The following is a 17811-nucleotide window of genomic DNA, read 5'->3' on the forward strand; positions in this document are numbered from 1 at the left end:
AAATTTGTGTAAGCATTGATCAGGGAATTTGTATGTCACAGTATTTGTAATTACTACAATATACTTTGTAGAAAAGCCTATTGCAGCAGATAACACAAACTAGATTCAGTCCTTATTTTATGAGCAGATTGAATTACACATCCTCATGCGTTTTGAACTGATTGCTACTCAACAGCTTTCACTTTAACTTTGGTATTAGTACTACCAACAGGAAGCAAATGTGAAATTCTATAATAAAGTGGGAACTTCTGTGTCAGGGAGATCATAATGTATCAATGTGGTATTTAAAAGAATACTCTGGATCACTTGTTTTGAAATGTTTGTTAATCTCATTCAGTGATTGACAGAAGCAGTTGTTAGTATCATCAATGATTGATGCTTTCAGACTTGTACTGCTGCTTAGGGTTTGATTCTTTCCTTATTTTACTGATAACTGAAATATACAAAAGGTAGAGATAAAGAAAAAAGAAAAGTGATGGTTGTTATTTGAAATGAGTATACTCATTGTGTCCTTGGGTACTGATTAACAGTGACAACTAATGTGCCAAAATTAGCAGTCTGCATAAAAGCAAAGTGACAGGCACCATTGCGTTGCCTAAAAAGGGTTCATTATCCCATGATTCCTTGCTGTACTAGCCAATCAGAAGTGTCTAAAAAAATGATGTTGCATACTTTCAACAGAGTTGGGGTATATAAAGTAAAACCACCATGTTAGCACTTCTGAGCGGTTCAGGCATTCCCAGCCTTGCCTCGGGTGTAGGGATTGCATGGAACCTCCGGGTAGTTTTGTTTCCTTTTCGTAAGAGGAAAGTCCAATTCTTTCAGTGGATAGTTGGCAAAATTCTGGATACGGAGGTGGTTTCCAAAGTTTTAAAACCTTTGGGCTTAGCCCTATAGCTGTAGGCACTCTTGAAAATTCAGGTTGGTAAATTAGTGTTTATTATAAAACAGTATTTTGTTTTCATGGTACTAAACTTATTTTGTATATTGAGTGATAAATGTTTTTTTTCTCTAGTAAAGGTTTGAGAAAATCAACTTAAGATATTTATCAGTACCTTATTAAATCACTAAGTCGAGTTAGTGATGCTGAATCTTCTAAGTGTGAAATGGATTTGTTGAACAGTATCTAATGTATAAAGACAAATTGAATTCAGTGGTTTTATAATTGAAATAATTTAAAATGTTTGGTCTGTTGAGTAAAAGCTTTCAAGGTTATGCTATTGACAGATAAATGAAGAACTGCTAAGAATAGTACCTAATCACATGTATGTGGTATCTGCTGGACAGCAATGTCTTTTTAAGGGAATAGGGGCTCAGCTTCTCAGCTGTCCCATTAGCTATGTCACACATGTCTACTGTCAATCAAAGTCATTTCGCTAAATTTAGAACAAACTTTTCTGTCAGCAGTTAAACAGCCCTTATTTAAAGAATCCAAGGCTCATACTTGTAAGATATTGAAAATTAATTTTCTTTGCTCTACATAAAAAGTGGTTCAAGTATTTTTCAGTAGTTGAAAAATATTTTCGGTAACTGAAACATAATTCACAAAGTATTTATCTGTCCATTTTATTCCAAGGGTAATTTAATTTACTAATTGACAGCAGATGGGAAATAATTATTTTATACTTTTACACGCCGTTCTAATACAGAAATGGTGTTCAACTCTTCACTGTCAACAGTCTTTTAAGGCATTCCATAGTCAGTACCAGAAATGTCACGAGCAGTTGTGGCGGATTATTCGTGGTGGTAGTTCAAACCCTAACTTGATTCATAGTCTAAATATATTTAAGACAAATAAAGTCCTGGAAAAGCTCAGCAAGTCTGGTACCATGTGCGGATAGAAACAGTGTTAACCTTTCGGGTCTATTATGACACTTTGGAGGCACTTTCTATTAATATTTCACATTTTATACCCATAATCTGCGGCTTTTCGTTCTGATCCAAATATATTTCATTGCTATAATTGCTGAATCGGCATAACATTATATAGACAATTATAATAAAATAAAGTTCTGTGAAGGTAGACTAAGTACAACAAGTGATTTGCATATATAAAATAAATTATTTTTTCAAACGAATGGCTCCTGCACAGTAGCGCCAGCGACCTAAAACAAATTGATTCTCGCCCGAGGCTGTGAATACGGCAAGGGATTTTTTTTAAAAGTGACTGTATAATTGACAAGAAAACACTTCCGCTATTAATGATCCATTTATTTCTGTTCCAGGGTGCCTATAAAAATGGCAACACAAGCTCCGACATTTTTACATCCGCTTCAAAGCGTTGTGGCACTGGAGGGTAGTGCCGCTACCTTTGAGGCGCACATTAGTGGTAAGTTTTTTGTTTTCCTCCAGGCGTCAGGTCAACTCAAACTGTTCGATGTAAGACCTCACAAAAGTTTGGAGATTAAAATCACAGCTGTCAGAATCTGTACAACACGGGGAGAAACGAAATGGCTTAATCATTCGGGGGACTCCCCTTTGTGGTTCAGTATAACTAACTTACACCTGCTTGCTTTTATTTTGTGCATTTCACAAATCAATAAAATTCTTGCTCACCACATGTTGTTCCGTATTGAATGCTGGAAAAAAAAGTATCACGACATTGTTTTATTTACCGTAAATAAAGACCTTCCCCAGCAAACGAGCATTAACTAATCAAATTAGAAACTCAATTCTGTCTCTATTTTTATGTTGCTCGTGTTTGATTTCCTGTTTATCCAAAAGCTTATTCCCCCCACCTCTGTTGCATGGGTTTGCATTAGCTCTCTCTCTCTGGATGGTTTCTGGAGCTTTGTTGTTGTGTCTGTTTGGCAGGTTTACCAGTTCCTGAGGTGAGCTGGTTCAGAGATGGCCAGGTTCTTTCAGCTGCTGCTCTCCCGGGCGCAGAGATTTCCTTCAGCGACGGCCGCGCCAAGCTGATCGTTTCTCGTGTGTCGCCCTCACACAGCGGCAGATACTCTGTACGAGCCACCAATGGATCAGGACAAGCGACTAGTACCGCCGAACTGCTGGTGACAGGTAACTGCCCGCTGCCACCACCGGCTGGCACTTGGGGAGCAGAGGGGAGGCTCCCAACTATATATCCTGCTCAGCTTCCCATTTCAATAAACTGAATGAAAAAGAAACCTAGATGTGAACTGTAGGGGATATGATTATTAACACAGATGACATAAGGGTTAACTGTTACTGGGAGGACGCTTCATCATGGACGTCAGTCTCTCATACCACTGAAAAAATAAAATCAAAAAAATATTAAGCAGCCAGGTCACGTGGATCAGAAAAAAAAATGCAGTAAGACTTGCAAAGACACACGTTTATGGGACTCTTCTTGTATTCCACAAAATGGAGCTCTAGTAGTGCCAGTACATTCATTTCCAAATGTTACTTTTTTGACTGGGAATCTTCTTCCCCCTCCAGCCCTGTCCATTGTGGACAGGGAAACAGGGTAAAATTATAGGAAACCTCTTTGCAGGGCAGCCTTTTGCTACACCTGTACCTAAGGCAGTCATGACAGGGCCCATAGGCCTACCTGGAGCATTGCCACCAGACTTCCTACCAGGTGCCTACCTCAGTGACTGACCCTCACCATGTCGGGGAAACTGGAAGTTTACTGCAAAATCTCAGTTTGCCTCCTTCCAAGGCCCCCTAGAAAAAGACTCTCACAAAGTCAAGTTTACCGCCACCCCATGGGGGCAAGTAACCCTGCCAAACCCTGAACTCACCTCCTCCAAAATGGCTCATGCCAGGAATGGAGTTGGGAAATAGGCAAACTGGCAATTGCCAGTCTGTAAGGGTCCTGGCCTTCTCTGTTCCTGACCTTGGCACAGAGTCATAGAGATGTACAGCACAGAAACAGATCCTTTGGTACAACTTGTCCATGCCGACCAGGTATTCTAACCTAATCTAGTCCCATTTGCCAGCACTTGTCCCATATCCCTGTAAACCCTTTCTATTTATATATCCATCCAGGTGCCTTTTAAATTTTGCAATTGTACCAGATTTAACCACTTCCTCTGGCAGCACATTCCATACATGCACCACCCTTTGCGTGAAAAATTTTCTCCTCTCACCCTAAACATATGCCTTCTAGTTCAGGACTCCCCCATCCCAGGGAAAGATCTTGTCTATTTACCCTATCCATGTCCCTCATGATTTTATTAACCTCTATAATGTCAGCCCTCAGCCAAAAAGCCCCAGCCTATTCAGCCTAGCCCTGTAGCTCCCTCCAACCCTGACAACATCCTTGAAAATATTTTCTGAACCCTTTCAAATTTCACAGCATCCTTCTGATAGGAGGGAGACCAGAATTGTACCCAAACAATACTGCCCCACATGTATTCAGTAATGCCAGGCTCATTGACTCATAGTAGGAACTCTTGAAAATACAAGAGTTTTAGTAAATAAATCGCAAATTGTTTTTTTAAAGAAACATAAACTAATAAAAGGTTCACGGTTAACATATACATTTCATTTCTGGCTCATTTAATCTCAAACTGGTAAGAACATGTTACAAATGCTATATTAGTGCTCTACTTGGATATATTGAGGTATAATTTCAATTTCGACATCCTGCACACCATGGACATTGATGTACATAAGATTAGTTGTCAGGGGTGGAGAGATCAGCCTCTTCCTTCTGGAAAAGTGGGAGACCCAGCCATCAGACATGCTGTCAGCAATTTCGGGGGAGGAGGGTCCCTCTCAAAAAACTCAATAATTTCCTTCCTTCAGCCTCTCCTCTAGGGAGTATGAGTAGGGGACAGTGGATGGGTTCTGTGTGCAGGAATATCTCTCTGTTACCTTTTGTCTCTTGTCCCCATTCCCCAACACTCTTGAGCATCATGGAGTGACATCTGACTGCTCAGTTCCAGGGGTTTCACTGGCTCTTTGTGTGAGCGATCCTTGGACTATGAGCCCCTTCTCCACCTCAGATGCTCATATTTGTTCACCACAGCTGATTGTCTAAGCCTGTCGACAGATTCTTTGTCTCTGGCTAAACCACAAAATTTGGCACCATGTGATATATCACCCCAAAGCTCTCCATTTATGTCATCCCAGAACATGTCATTTCAGGTTGCAGACTCAATAAAATAAGTCTACCTGTGGATGCACACACGTAAGAGAAAGAAATGGCCTTTGAGAGATCATGTGATTGAAACTAAATGGGAATTAGATTAGATTTCCTACAGTGTGGAAACAGGCCCTTCGGCCCAACAAGTCCACACCGACCCTCCGAAGAGTTACTCACCCAGACCCATTTTCCTCTGACTAATGCACCTAACACTATGGGCAATTTAACATGGCCAATTCACCTGACCTGCACTTCTTTGGACTGTGGGAGGAAACCAGAGGAAACCCACGCAGACACGGGGAGAATGTGCAAACTCCACACAGACAGTCGCTCAAGGCCCGAATCAAACCTGGGATTCTGGTGCTGTGAGGCAGCAGTGCTAACCACTGAGCCAAACTAGTATCTTAATCTTCATACCATTCAGTAGAATAATGCCACCTTTCGCATTAAATACTTCTGATTATGTACAAAATTCCTTTTTATGTTTACAGATCCATTATGAGCAGAAAGTAATTGATTATGAATAAAAACCGGTACAAGAACTGATTGAAAATTATTATAGGCTGATTTGAAATAAAAACTCAGTTGATATTCAGCACATGTCAGTGTGAACTATGGAATTTTAGAAATATCTTTTTTTTGACAATGCAGTAAAATGAGACCTGCTCCAGATGGTCACAAAAAAATGAAGGTCTACAGAGTATTCCTTTCTCTGTCAGCAAATGTAAATTAAATTGTTATGCATTTTATTGCTGTATCCAAAATGACTGTTGCATTCATCTGAATAACAATAGGACTGCATTGCATTCCATTTGAAGCACTTCAGAACATTTTGGGTATATCATAATAAGGCAGAATATAAATGCAATTATTAAATGGGTCCAGTACAAAAAAAAAGAGACTTACAGTTCCTCTGATGTGCTTTCTTTATGTTATAAGCTTAATACTATCAAGGAACTAGCTGGGCAAATACTGTGGTCTCCCTTCCAAAATTTAACGGGGTTGATTTCACTGGGGCATCTACCTCACTTCATTATTTCCCTTCAAATCAACTCTGTGTTCCAAATCTTTTAAAATATTTTGATTTTCTATTCTTAATAACAATGTGAATGACGTCAAAGTTCTAATGTGGTATTTTATCTGCCATCTTGATGGCTATTCATTTCACCAGTATACATCTCTGTAACCTTTGTGTCCTTTTCATTGGTTATATTCTCACCAATTTTCAGAGCTTTCTTATGAGGTCATGACTTGGGCTGAAACATTGAGAAATAGCATCTTAATTCATGACTAATATTCAATATAATATTCAATTGGATCCATCATTGCCCTTTTTGCCTAAATCAATATCTGAGATCGAACATTGATTCTCAAAGCACTCCAGTAGTTCCAGCATTTTCATGATGACTGTATCAAGGTTGGTGGAATTGTGGATAGTGAGGAGGGCTGTTGTTGGCTACAAAGGGATTTAGATATGATGCAGAGCTGGGCTGAGGAGTGGCAGATGGAGTTCAACCCTGTCAAATGTGAGGTTGTCCATTTTGGAAGGACAAATAAGAATGCGGAATACAGGGTTAACGGTAGGGTTCTTAGTAAGGTGGAGCAACAGAGGGATCTTGGGGTCTATGTTCATAGATCTTTGAAAGTTGCCACTCAGGTGAATAGAGCTTGTAAGAAGGCCTATAGTGTATTAGCGTTCATTAGCAGAGGGATTAAATTCAAGAGTTGTGAGGTGATGTTGCAGCTGTATAGGACCTTGGTAAGGCCACATTTGGAGTACTGTGTGCAGTTCTGGTCGCCTCATTTTAGGAAAGATGTAGAAGCTTTGGAGAGGGTGCAGAGAAGATTTACCAGGATGTTGCCTGGAATGGAGAATAGGTCATACGAGGATAGGTTGAGAGTGCTAGGCCTTTTCTCATTGGAACGGACAAGGATGAGGGGTGACTTGATAGAAGTTTATAAGATGATCAGGGGAATAGATAGAGTAGACAGTCAGAGACTTTTTCCCCGAGTACAACAGTGTTACAAGGGGACATAAATTTAAGGTGAAGTATGGAAGGTCTGGGGGGATGTCAGGGGTAGGTTCTTTACCCAGAGAGTGGTGGGGGCATGGAATGTGCTGCCTGTGGGAGTGGCAGCGTCAGAATCATTGGTGACCTTTAAGCAGCAATTGGATAGGTACATGGATAGGTGCTTAAGCTAGGACAAATGTTCGGCACAACATCGTGGGCCGAAGGGCCTGTTCTGTGCTGTATTGTTCTATGTTCTATGACTGATTTCAGGAGAGCTGTCTGCTGGTAGTTCCTTGTTTTCTCTTACCTTCTTGAATAGTAATATTGCATTTTCTAAGTTTCAATATGCTGAGAATATTTCCAAAATCATTTTGGAAAATGATAACCAATGCATTAATTGAGGTGTTGCATCAGAATGAATCAATGTAACACCACTGGAACTATCATCACATTATGAATCCTCAGTAGATGACATTTTCTGCTTAGAGTATTTGTGAAATGAAATTCTTCATTTGCTAGCTCAAACACCATTCAACTTATGTTTAAAAAACTATAAAAATAAAACTGAACAAGTTACTCTTCTGTGATGCTGTTCACAAACTGGAGATTTGGAAATAATTTTTACCTTCATCATTTGTGTGATTGACAGCAAAGATAGTTGGCCTGAACTAGAAGTTGTCTGATTTAACCTCTATATAGAAATTAAAGCTTGACAAGTACTATAACAAATAGAAACCACCCAGTGCTATTTTACTGCCCATATCTGCAAGGGACAGTTATTCCTTGTAGTAATTTTCTGACACTTTGGTCATGGATGAACAACAGTGTACACTGTGTGAATCGGAGTCCTGTGAAACATGTAGGGGGCAGATTGGAGAGATGGGAAAATAATAAAAACATTATTTAGGTACAGAAGGCAAAGGAGTTTAATCAGAAAAGCTCAGTTGTTGTGGTAGTGATACATTGAAGGTGTGGTATATGAAGTACTTTTAATTGTATGGCTTGTTGTATGACAAGACCATCCACCGCAATAAATTTAACTTTTGGATTTGTTTTACCTATTGCAGCAGAGACTGCACCTCCCAATTTTATACAGAGACTACAAAGTATGACTGCGAAACAAGGATCCAAAGTTAGACTGGACGTTCGTGTGACTGGAATCCCTACACCTGTGGTGAAGTTCTACAGGGAAGGAGCAGAAATCCAGAGTTCTCCCGACTTCCAGATTGTACAAGATGGTGATTTATACAGTTTAATAATTGCTGAAGCTTATGCAGAGGATTCTGGAACCTTCTCAGTGACCGCCACTAACAATGTTGGACGAGCCACCTCCACAGCCGAGCTCCGCATCCAAGGTATCTCTTAGTTGATGTTTTGCACAAATGGAAACAATACCTTGTACAATTCCAAAATTAATTGTCACATTTTCATTATCATGTATCTTTTTTACAGCTGATGATGAAGTGGTACCTGCTAAAAAGACAAAAACAATTATTACTTCCACCGACATTTCCCAGGGAAAACAAGTCCATATTGAAAAGGTATCTTGTTCTTAACCCTCATTCTGAGATAATTTTTACTATACTTTATTTGTCGCAACTGACAATTGCAATTTTCCTGTTTATATTCTAGAAAATGGAAGCTCAATATGAGGCCAGATCTTCAACAACTGAAATGATTGTTGATGGCAGAACAGTAGTGCAGCATTTGCATCATAAGACACCGCCACGCATCCCACCAAAACCAATGAGCAGGTCCCCAACTCCACCACCTACTGGGGCTAAAGTGACTCGCCAACAATCCCCATCTCCTGTCCGTCATGTGAGGGCCCCAGCACCTTCGCCTGTTCGGTAAGGGGCATTTAAATGCTAATAACTGAAACTCAAAATATTTTTCTTAATGCATCTTAATAAATCATAATTCACATTTATAATAGTGTAAAAATCAAAGTTTCTCTGAATGAAAGGCAAAATCCATGAAGTAGACCTTTGTGTTCCAATGAAAGTTGAAATCTGTCTGCTAGACAGAAAGTAAAAGTTTACAATACTATTTAGGCAATTTAGATTGAATTTCTATGGTTTCTTGGATACAAAACATTCCTAACTTAATTCATTTGAATTTAGTTTCAAATATAATAAGTTTTATTTCAATTTGCAACGTATTAAAATGACATCTGTTTGGGAGAATAATAGATGAATGTAGAGATTATTAGGTTCACACAAAGATATTGCCAGGAATATTATCTGGCCAGGACCAAGTTTCAAAACTATAAGATAGTATTCAATTTCACATTTCAATCACATATTTTCTCTCACTCAGTTTATCTGTCAAAAATCGATCAAATTCTTGTTGAGGTTTTAGGTAATATTGCATTCCTGGGTAATAATGTTGTCTGTGTAGAGTGAATAAGCTGAAGTAACATTTTACCATTTGTCTTTTGGTTTTCAGCTCATGATTGTAGTGAATAATAATGTTAGCAAGAACCCATTTCAGTATATACAGTTCAATAATTACGCTCCTTAAAGTTTTGAATACATCAGTGCAGTCCCTCCCCCACAAAGACTCCTTTCTTCAATTAGTTTTACAGTAATAGTGTAAATGTCTGCCTTAAACTTATCTTTGATTTAAATGCATAATTCCTAATGTGTGTAGCTTTCCTCCACCACACTGTCTTCAAATACAGGCTGTTCCATATGTTTCTTCAACACAAATTTCCTGTAACATGATTGACGAATTGGGGACCCTGTCTCTAAACGTGATCGTTTAAATTGTATGTTGGCTGTAACCCGATTACATCACCAACACCTGAAGTGCTGTTTCTAAAGCGCAATTTTTCTATAACCCGTGGTTGCACAAGAAAGCAACCAACGCATTATAGGAGAACTGACTGCAAAGACAAAATACTGCAAATGTTGGAAACCTGAAACACAGAATACAGAAGAATCTCAGCAGGTCTGGCAATATCTGTGGAGAGAGCAACAGAGTAAATGTTTTGAGTCGGCATGATCCTTCTTCAGACCTCTCTTCAAAGCCTGTGTAGTTTTATGAAAAGAAGGCTGTAAATGCTACCTGTAGGTTTTCACAAGAATATGCACATGTGAGAACACTCACTCCCTAACTATGGAGCAGCAGTGGGGGAAGAGGCAGTCTCGAAGAAGGCAGGGCTGGACGTTCTAGCTGGAAGTACTATAGGGACTGAAGGTGGCTGGGGCTGGCACAGAGCAGCAGAACGGTGAATGAAACTTGAGATCTTCCCTTCAATAATCAAAATCTAATCACCTGACCCTCTCCAGGCATCATGCTGCCTTCCAGGATCTACTTTTGCACCCAGCTCCTTGTCCAGGGACACAGCATCAGCAGTATGGTGTCCTACCTCTGGGAGAGGGAATGCAGTGCAGGGTGGGCGTTGGTGGGAGATTACTATGGCAATGGAGCAGCAGTAGCCTCGCCTTCTCTCCTCATTCATGTTGCAGACCTTACTGTCCACTTATCAGGGTGGTGCTTGGATTAGAGGGTATGAGCTACAAGGAGAGGCTAGAAAAAATAAGGTTATTTTCTCCAGAGTAGCGGAGACTGAGGAGAGATATGTTGGAGTCTATAAAATTATGAGAAGCATAGATAGGGTTGACGGTCAGAATCATAGAATAAAATCATAGAATCCCTACAGTGTGAAAACAGGACATTTGGCCCAACAAGTCAGTTTAATTCAAGAATGAAGGAAGCATATGTCAGGTATAGACAGAATAGATGGAGTGAATCCTTCGAAGTGTATAAAGGGAGTATGAGTATACTTTAAGAGAGAAATCAGGAGGGCAAAAAGGGGACATCAGATAGCTTTGGGCAAATAGAGTTAAGTAGTTTTTACAAATGCATTAAGGACCAAAGGGTAACTATGGAGAGAATAGGGCCGCTCAAAGATCAGCAAGGTGGTCTTTGTGTGGAGCCGCAGGAGATGGGGGAGATAGTAATCGAGTATTTTGCATCAATGTTTACTGTGGAAAAGGACATGGAAAATATGAATGTAGGGATATAGATGGTGACATCTTGAAAAGTGTCCATATTACAGAGGAGGAAGTGCTAACTGTCTTGAAACACATAAAAGTGGATAAATCCCCAGGACCTGATCAGGTGTACCCTAGAACTCTGTGGGAAGCTAGGGAAGGGATTGCTGGGCCTCTTACTGAGATATTTGTATCATTGATAATCACAGGTGAGGTGCTGGAAGACTGGAGGTTGGCTAACATGGTGCCACTGTTTAAGAAAGGTGGTAAGGACAAGCCAGGGAACTATTGACCAGTGAGTCTGATATCAGTGGTGGGAAAGTTGTTGGAGGAAATCCTGAGGGACAGGATGTACATAAATTTGGAAAGGCAAGGACTGATTAGGGATAGTCAGCATGACTTTGTGCGTGGGAAATCATGTCTCACAAACTTTATTGAGGTTTTTGAAGAAGTAACGAAGAAAACTGATGAGGGCAGAGTGGTAGACGTGATTTAAATGGACTTCAGTAAGGCATTCAACAAGATTCCGAATGGGAGACTGGTTAGCAAGGTTAGATCTCATGGAATACAGTGAGAACGAGCCATCTGGATACAGGACTGGCTCAAAGGTAGAAGACAGAGGGTGGTGGTGGAGGGTTGTTTTTCAGATTGGAGGCCTGTGTCCAGTGGAGTGCCACAAGGACTAGTGCTGTGTCCACTACTTTTCATCATTTATATAAATAGTTTGGATGTGAGCATAAGAGGTATAGTTAATAAGTTTGCAGGTGTCACCAAAATTGGAAGTGTAGTGGACAGCAAAGAAGGTTACCTCAGATTAAAACGGGATCTTGATCAGATGGGCCAATGGGCTGAGAAGTGGCAGATGGAGTTTAGTTTAGATAAATGTGAGGTACTGCATTTTGGGAAAGGAAATCTTAGCAGGACTTATACACCTAATGGTAAGGTCCTGGGGAGTGTTGCTGAACAAAGAGACCTTAATGTGCAGGTTCATAATTCCTTGAAAGTGGAATTGCATGTAGATAGGATAGTGAAGAAGACGTTTAGTGTGCTTTCCTTTACTGGTCAGAGTATTGAGTACAGGAGTTGGGAGGTCATGTTGCAGCTGTACAGGACATTGGTTAGGCCACTGTTGGAATATTGCATGCAATTCTGATCTCCTTCCTATCGCAAAGATGTTGTGAATCTTGAAAGGATTCAGAAAAGATTTACAAGGATGTTGCCAGGGTTGGAGGATTTGAGCTATAGGGAGAGGGTGAATAGACTAGGACTGTTTTCTCTGGAGTGTCGGAGGCTGAGAGGTGACCTTGTAGTGGTTTATAAAATCATGAGGGGCATGGATAGGATAAATAGACAAAATCTTTTCCCTGGGGTGGGGGAGTCCAGAACTAGAGGGCATAGGTTTAGGGTGAGAGGGGAAAGATATAAAAGAGACCCAAGGGGCAACTTTTTCACGCAGAGAGTGGTACGTGTATGGAATGAGCTGCCAGAGGAAGTGGTGAAGGCTGGTACAATGGCAACATTTAAAAGGCATCTGAATAGGAAGGGTTTGGAGGGATATGGGCCAGGTGCTGGCAGGTGGGACTAGATTGGGTTGGGATATCTGGTCGGCATGGACGAGTTGGACCGAAGGGTCTATTTCTGTGCTGTAAGAGTAAGCCACCCAGACCCATTTTCCCTCCCTGTTACTCTACATTTACCCTTTACTAATGCACCTAATCCACACATTCCTGAACATGTGGGCGATTTTGCATGACCAATTCACCTAACCTGCACATCATTGGATTGTGGGAGGAAACCAGAGGACCCAGAGGAAATCCACACAGATACAGGGAGAATGTGCAGACTCCACACAGTCACCCAAGGCAGGAATCAAACCCAGGTCCCTGACGCTGTGAGGCAGCAGTGCTCGCCAATGTGCCAGTGCTTTTGTCCCAGAGTTGAAATTTCTAATACTAGAGAGCACACATTTAAGGTGAGAGGGCGAGAAGTTCAAAGGGGATGTGAGGGGAAAACCTTTTACATAGAGAGTGGGAGGAGTGTGGATCCCGCTGTCAGGGGTGGCGATGGAGGCAGGTGTGATAGGTAGGTTTAAGGGACTTTTAGGTCAGCACACGAATATGCAAAGAATGGAGAGATATGGGCCAAGGACAGCCAGAAGGGCTTAGTTTAATTTGGTGTCATGTTCGGCACAACATCGTGGGCCGAAAGGCATGTCCTTGTGGTGTACTGGTCAATGTTGTATGTTCGCAGATACACACTGGGTCAGAGACAGAGTCATGCTTACTCATTGCAGGATTCCAGAAAGTATCTTCTACAATTAAATTCTCATTTGACTTACATCCCTCCTTCATCACCTCCCTCAGCCCCCTCTCCCACCACTCCAACTCCCAAGCTTTGTTTGATCCCACTGAGACTCCAACTTCAGCCTCACTCCCCAAAGGCCTGGTCAGCAGCATGTGATGTCACGATGCCTGTAACATGATTATATCACTGCCATCTGTTCTATCATACCAGGTAACATCACTGGCTGTGTCTGTACACATGTGCTGGTCATACTGTGTTACGGATAATTTTTCCTTACATAGTATTGTACATATGATAGCATACACCAACTTCTATGCAAAGTTCATTATTACTCATTGAGCTTTTGTTCTATACACAACAAAGTCTTGCTTTTCAAGGTTAAAATAAATACTTGCATATGCTCTGATCAAAGGCAGGTTTGCCACTTGGAAAATGGGAATTGTACCATCTCTGCATCTGACATTACAAAGGCATGATTGTGCTTAAATGCTTTGTTTTGTGTTTATGTATAGATCTGTATCCCCAGCTGGGAGACTGTCCACATCACCGATCAGATCTGTCAGATCTCCAGTTCTTACTCGTAAATTTCAGACAACCACGGTCGTTTCTTCAGAAGTTATACCTCCTTGGAAGCAACCAGGCTATGTTTCAGCAACTGAAGCACAAAAGAGAGAAAGCAAATTAATTGCAAGTACTACACAAGATCACAGAGAAGAAAAATGGGAACGGCGAATTGGAGTCCATGGACAGATAACGATCAGTGGAGCTGCTGGTGCTGCTGAAGCTGCTGGAGCTGTGCGAATGACCACAGTTGAACGAGCTGCTGCTGCTGGTGGTGCTGGAGCTGTAAGAATGACCGCAGTTGAACGAGCTGCTGCTGATGCTGCTGGAGCTGTAAGAATGACCGCAGTTGAACGAGCTGCTGCTGATGCTGCTGGAGCTGTAAGAATGACCACAGTTGAACGAGCTGCTGCTGCTGGTGCTGCTGGAGCTGTAAGAATGACCGCAGTTGAACGAGCTGCTGCTGGTGCTGATGCTGCTGGAGCTGTAAGAATGACCGCAGTTGAACGAGCTGCTGCTGATGCTGCTGGAGCTGTAAGAATGACCGCAGTTGAACGAGCTGCTGCTGCTGGTGGTGCTGGAGCTGTAAGAATGACCGCAGTTGAACGAGCTGCTGGTGCTGCTGCTGGAGCTGTAAGAATGACCGCAGTTGAACGAGCTGCTGCTGCTAGTGGTGCTGGAGCTGTTGGAATAACCACAATTGAAGGAGGTGTTAGTGCTGCTAGAATGACAACAGTTGAACGCGATGCCGGTGCTGCTGGTGTTACTAGAATAACTACACTTGAACAAGTTACTGGTGCCCCGAGAGTTACCACAGTTGAACGAGTGACTAGAGTAACCACAATGGAAGGAGCTGCTGGTGCTGCTGGAGTTGCCACAGTTGAAGGAGGTGCTGCGGCTGTCGGAGTGACCAGTGTTGCTGCTGGCAAAGAGGTAAGGCACCTTTGCATTTTCATTCAGTGTGATCAAGTTATAAAATAAAGCATCATTAATAATTCAGGTTCTCTTATGATAGCAGAAATTAACACATTATATTCAATAAAATTTAAATTCAGAGTACAAAGGGATTAAAATAGATCTGTGTAAAATTAAAAAAATCCTGCTTGGTTGCATGCGAAAAATATTTTACCTGTAAAAATTTAGTAATCAAAACTTGTAGAGTAAGTATTTTTCAGATGTGTGTGCATATATGTAACTGCACTTTTTAAAATTTATTATGTAGCATATATAACAAAATCCATTTTCTTTTACTACAACAAACTCAGACAGAGCATGACATAGAAAAAACAGCAGCTGTTGCTACTGTAGTAGCTGCTGTTGACCAAGCGAGAGTACGTGAACCAGTTACTGTAACCACTACCACAGAAAGAAGCACTTCAGAGAAACATGTGTTTACAGTACAAGCACAACTGGTTGAGGATCAGGTAGTTTGAATCACAATGAACAATAATTCCTAATTCAATTTTTGCTGCAAACATATAACCTTTTGCTCTCATAATAAATTGTCATTTAACAATTAAACATCTTTATATACACCCTAATTTTGCCACTTCTCCCCTGTTGTGGTATCACTTAGTTTCAGTAGTGTTCCTTTGTACTTCCTTCCCTCAGATTTGTCACTTCTCACTTGTCCCTTAGTTACCTCCCTACACTCTCATTTTGACATATTTTAGTTTCATCACAACTCTTTTGTGAAATTGCATGTATATGTCATGTAATTTTAGATGATTTTCTTAAAATTCGTATTGATTATAAATGCATTAATGTGTAGTGTGCATCTTTGCTGTCAAAAGCAATACCAATTTATTTCATAATAAATCTTTACTCATTGACAGTTAGGGATGGAAACCAAAAAGTTCCTAGTTTTAAAATTTCTTAGCTAGTGTTTTGGTGATTGACAAATACTCAACTTTTAAAAGTAATTGTGTCTGTAAAAGAAGATGAACTTCCAGAAAGTTGTACGCAATATTAAATTCTCAGATCTTGAAGTGATGCATCAATCAAGCCCTAATGTGGTATTGCTTTTGAAGATCATAGTTAATCTTGTGAAATTTAAGATCAGAATATGAGTGCTCTGGCAGACTTAGCCCTTGTTGTCTGCAGATTGAAGTCGGCAAAAAGGCTGAAGCTGTGGCTACAGTGTTGGCTGCTGTGGATCAAGCACGTACTAGACATCCTCTGTATGCTGAAGGAGTGCATTCAGAAGAGGCATCAATGGAGTATGAATATGCGCAGCGAGGTGTATCTCAAAGTACCACTGAGTTTTCTGCTGAAAAGCGAACAGTTCCAGCTGAACAACATGTTGTCACCACAACTGTCAGAAAAGGGACAGTTATTGTGCCAACTGAAACACACATTTCCTATGGCGAGCAAGATGAAAAACTCATTTCACAGGTTAGACATCATTTAATGTATAAAACAACAAAGTTAATACTCACAAAGATTCTGTTATTCATAGTAACTATGAAGACCATCTTACCAGAACTATGTTTTAATCAGTACATGCTGAATTAAACATAATAATAAAGATTTTGTTAATTACTATAGATTGAAAGAGCAGCTGAATCTGCCATCCGTCTGGACCACAAAGTTGCCAGTACAATTCCTCACTTCACTGTTTCAAAAATAACTGTAGCCAAGCCAGAAACAACCCAAGAGGTAAGGGTGCAAATTGTGCATGGCAGGCAAATAAACAAAAAAAAACATTAATCGTAAACAGACAGGACTATAAAGTGAGGTGCCTAAATTGGGAAAGAAAATCCATACACTTTGTTAAATATTTAGTTTAATCAATTTAGGGGAAATACTCTTGAACACTGCTCATAATTCTCACCAGATAAACAAAGACCTGTAGATGTATTCTGTTTGTGACAGTCGTATAATTAAGTACAAATGACATTGGTGATTGACATTGATCATGATTGACACACACGTTAGAGTCCCTTAGATTGAAACTTCTTCAGATTCAACTTCAGCATTGAGGCCCAGACTAAATCTTAAAAATTAGTAAGGTCATTTAGGCAATTCTTGGCTTTTCTCCACAGATAGCTTATTTTTAAAATATTGTATAATGTGGTGGAGGGAGGTTGGTGGGAAAAGAGGGCTAGTTAGTGTGGCAACAGAGGAGGGGCCATGATTGCATATACGGTGGAGACAGAAGTGGATTAGATTAGATTAGATTAGAATACTTACAGTGTGGAAACAGGCCCTTCGGCCCAACAAGTCCACACCACCCCTCCGAAGAGCAACCCACCTAGACCCATTCCCCTACATTTACCCCTTCACCTAACACGATGGGCATCTTTACGTGGCCAATTCACCTAACCTGTACATTTTTCAATTGTGGGAGGAAACCGGAGAACCCGGAGGAAACCCACGCAGACGCAGGGAGAAATGTGCAAACTCCGCACAGATAGTTGCCTGAGGTGGGAATTGAACCCGGGTCTCTTGCACTGTAAGGCAGCAGTGCTAACCACTGTGCCACCGTACCGCCCGAAAACGATCATTCTTAGCCAAGCTCCGCAGAAAGTAATTGTGCATTTTTATTTGAAAATCTCATTTTTGTTGGCCGCCAAATGTCAGTGTGGAGCAAGTTTGGCTTGATACAATTTTCCAGACCATCGCAAACCAGATATTAAATTCCTTATATATAAATATATTTATTTAAGCAGCCTATTACTTGGATAGTTATTAAAGTCCAAGCAAATGTTATGGTATAAATGTTGCAGGCAGATTTTGGATCCAGGATGTGTTTCTTGCACTTGGTCTTTGATCTCATTTGACAGTTGTAAATCTTTTAGTTTTGAAGCTGGATTACCTAAATTATTTATCATCTTAAAACATATTACCAAAACAGAAATCA

General features: G+C 40.6%; 1 protein-coding gene across 1 annotated transcript in view; it reads left to right on the forward strand.

Moving 5' to 3' along the window:
* Positions 1-733: 733 nt before the first annotated feature.
* ttn.2 (titin, tandem duplicate 2) overlaps positions 734-17811 on the forward strand; it is a 346071-nt gene continuing 328993 nt past the window's right edge. The window contains exons 1-10 of the mRNA XM_072579113.1: positions 734-921; positions 2226-2329; positions 2815-3018; positions 8151-8438; positions 8536-8624; positions 8716-8933; positions 13901-14882; positions 15215-15373; positions 16053-16343; positions 16497-16607. Of these exons, the coding sequence (XP_072435214.1) occupies positions 2239-2329; positions 2815-3018; positions 8151-8438; positions 8536-8624; positions 8716-8933; positions 13901-14882; positions 15215-15373; positions 16053-16343; positions 16497-16607 (2433 nt within the window). The 5' untranslated portion in view covers positions 734-921; positions 2226-2238. The remainder of the gene's footprint in view (positions 922-2225; positions 2330-2814; positions 3019-8150; positions 8439-8535; positions 8625-8715; positions 8934-13900; positions 14883-15214; positions 15374-16052; positions 16344-16496; positions 16608-17811) is intronic.

This window comes from Chiloscyllium punctatum, chromosome 10, assembly GCF_047496795.1.
Source record: "Chiloscyllium punctatum isolate Juve2018m chromosome 10, sChiPun1.3, whole genome shotgun sequence".
In the NCBI taxonomy this organism is placed as follows: Eukaryota; Metazoa; Chordata; class Chondrichthyes; order Orectolobiformes; family Hemiscylliidae; genus Chiloscyllium; species Chiloscyllium punctatum.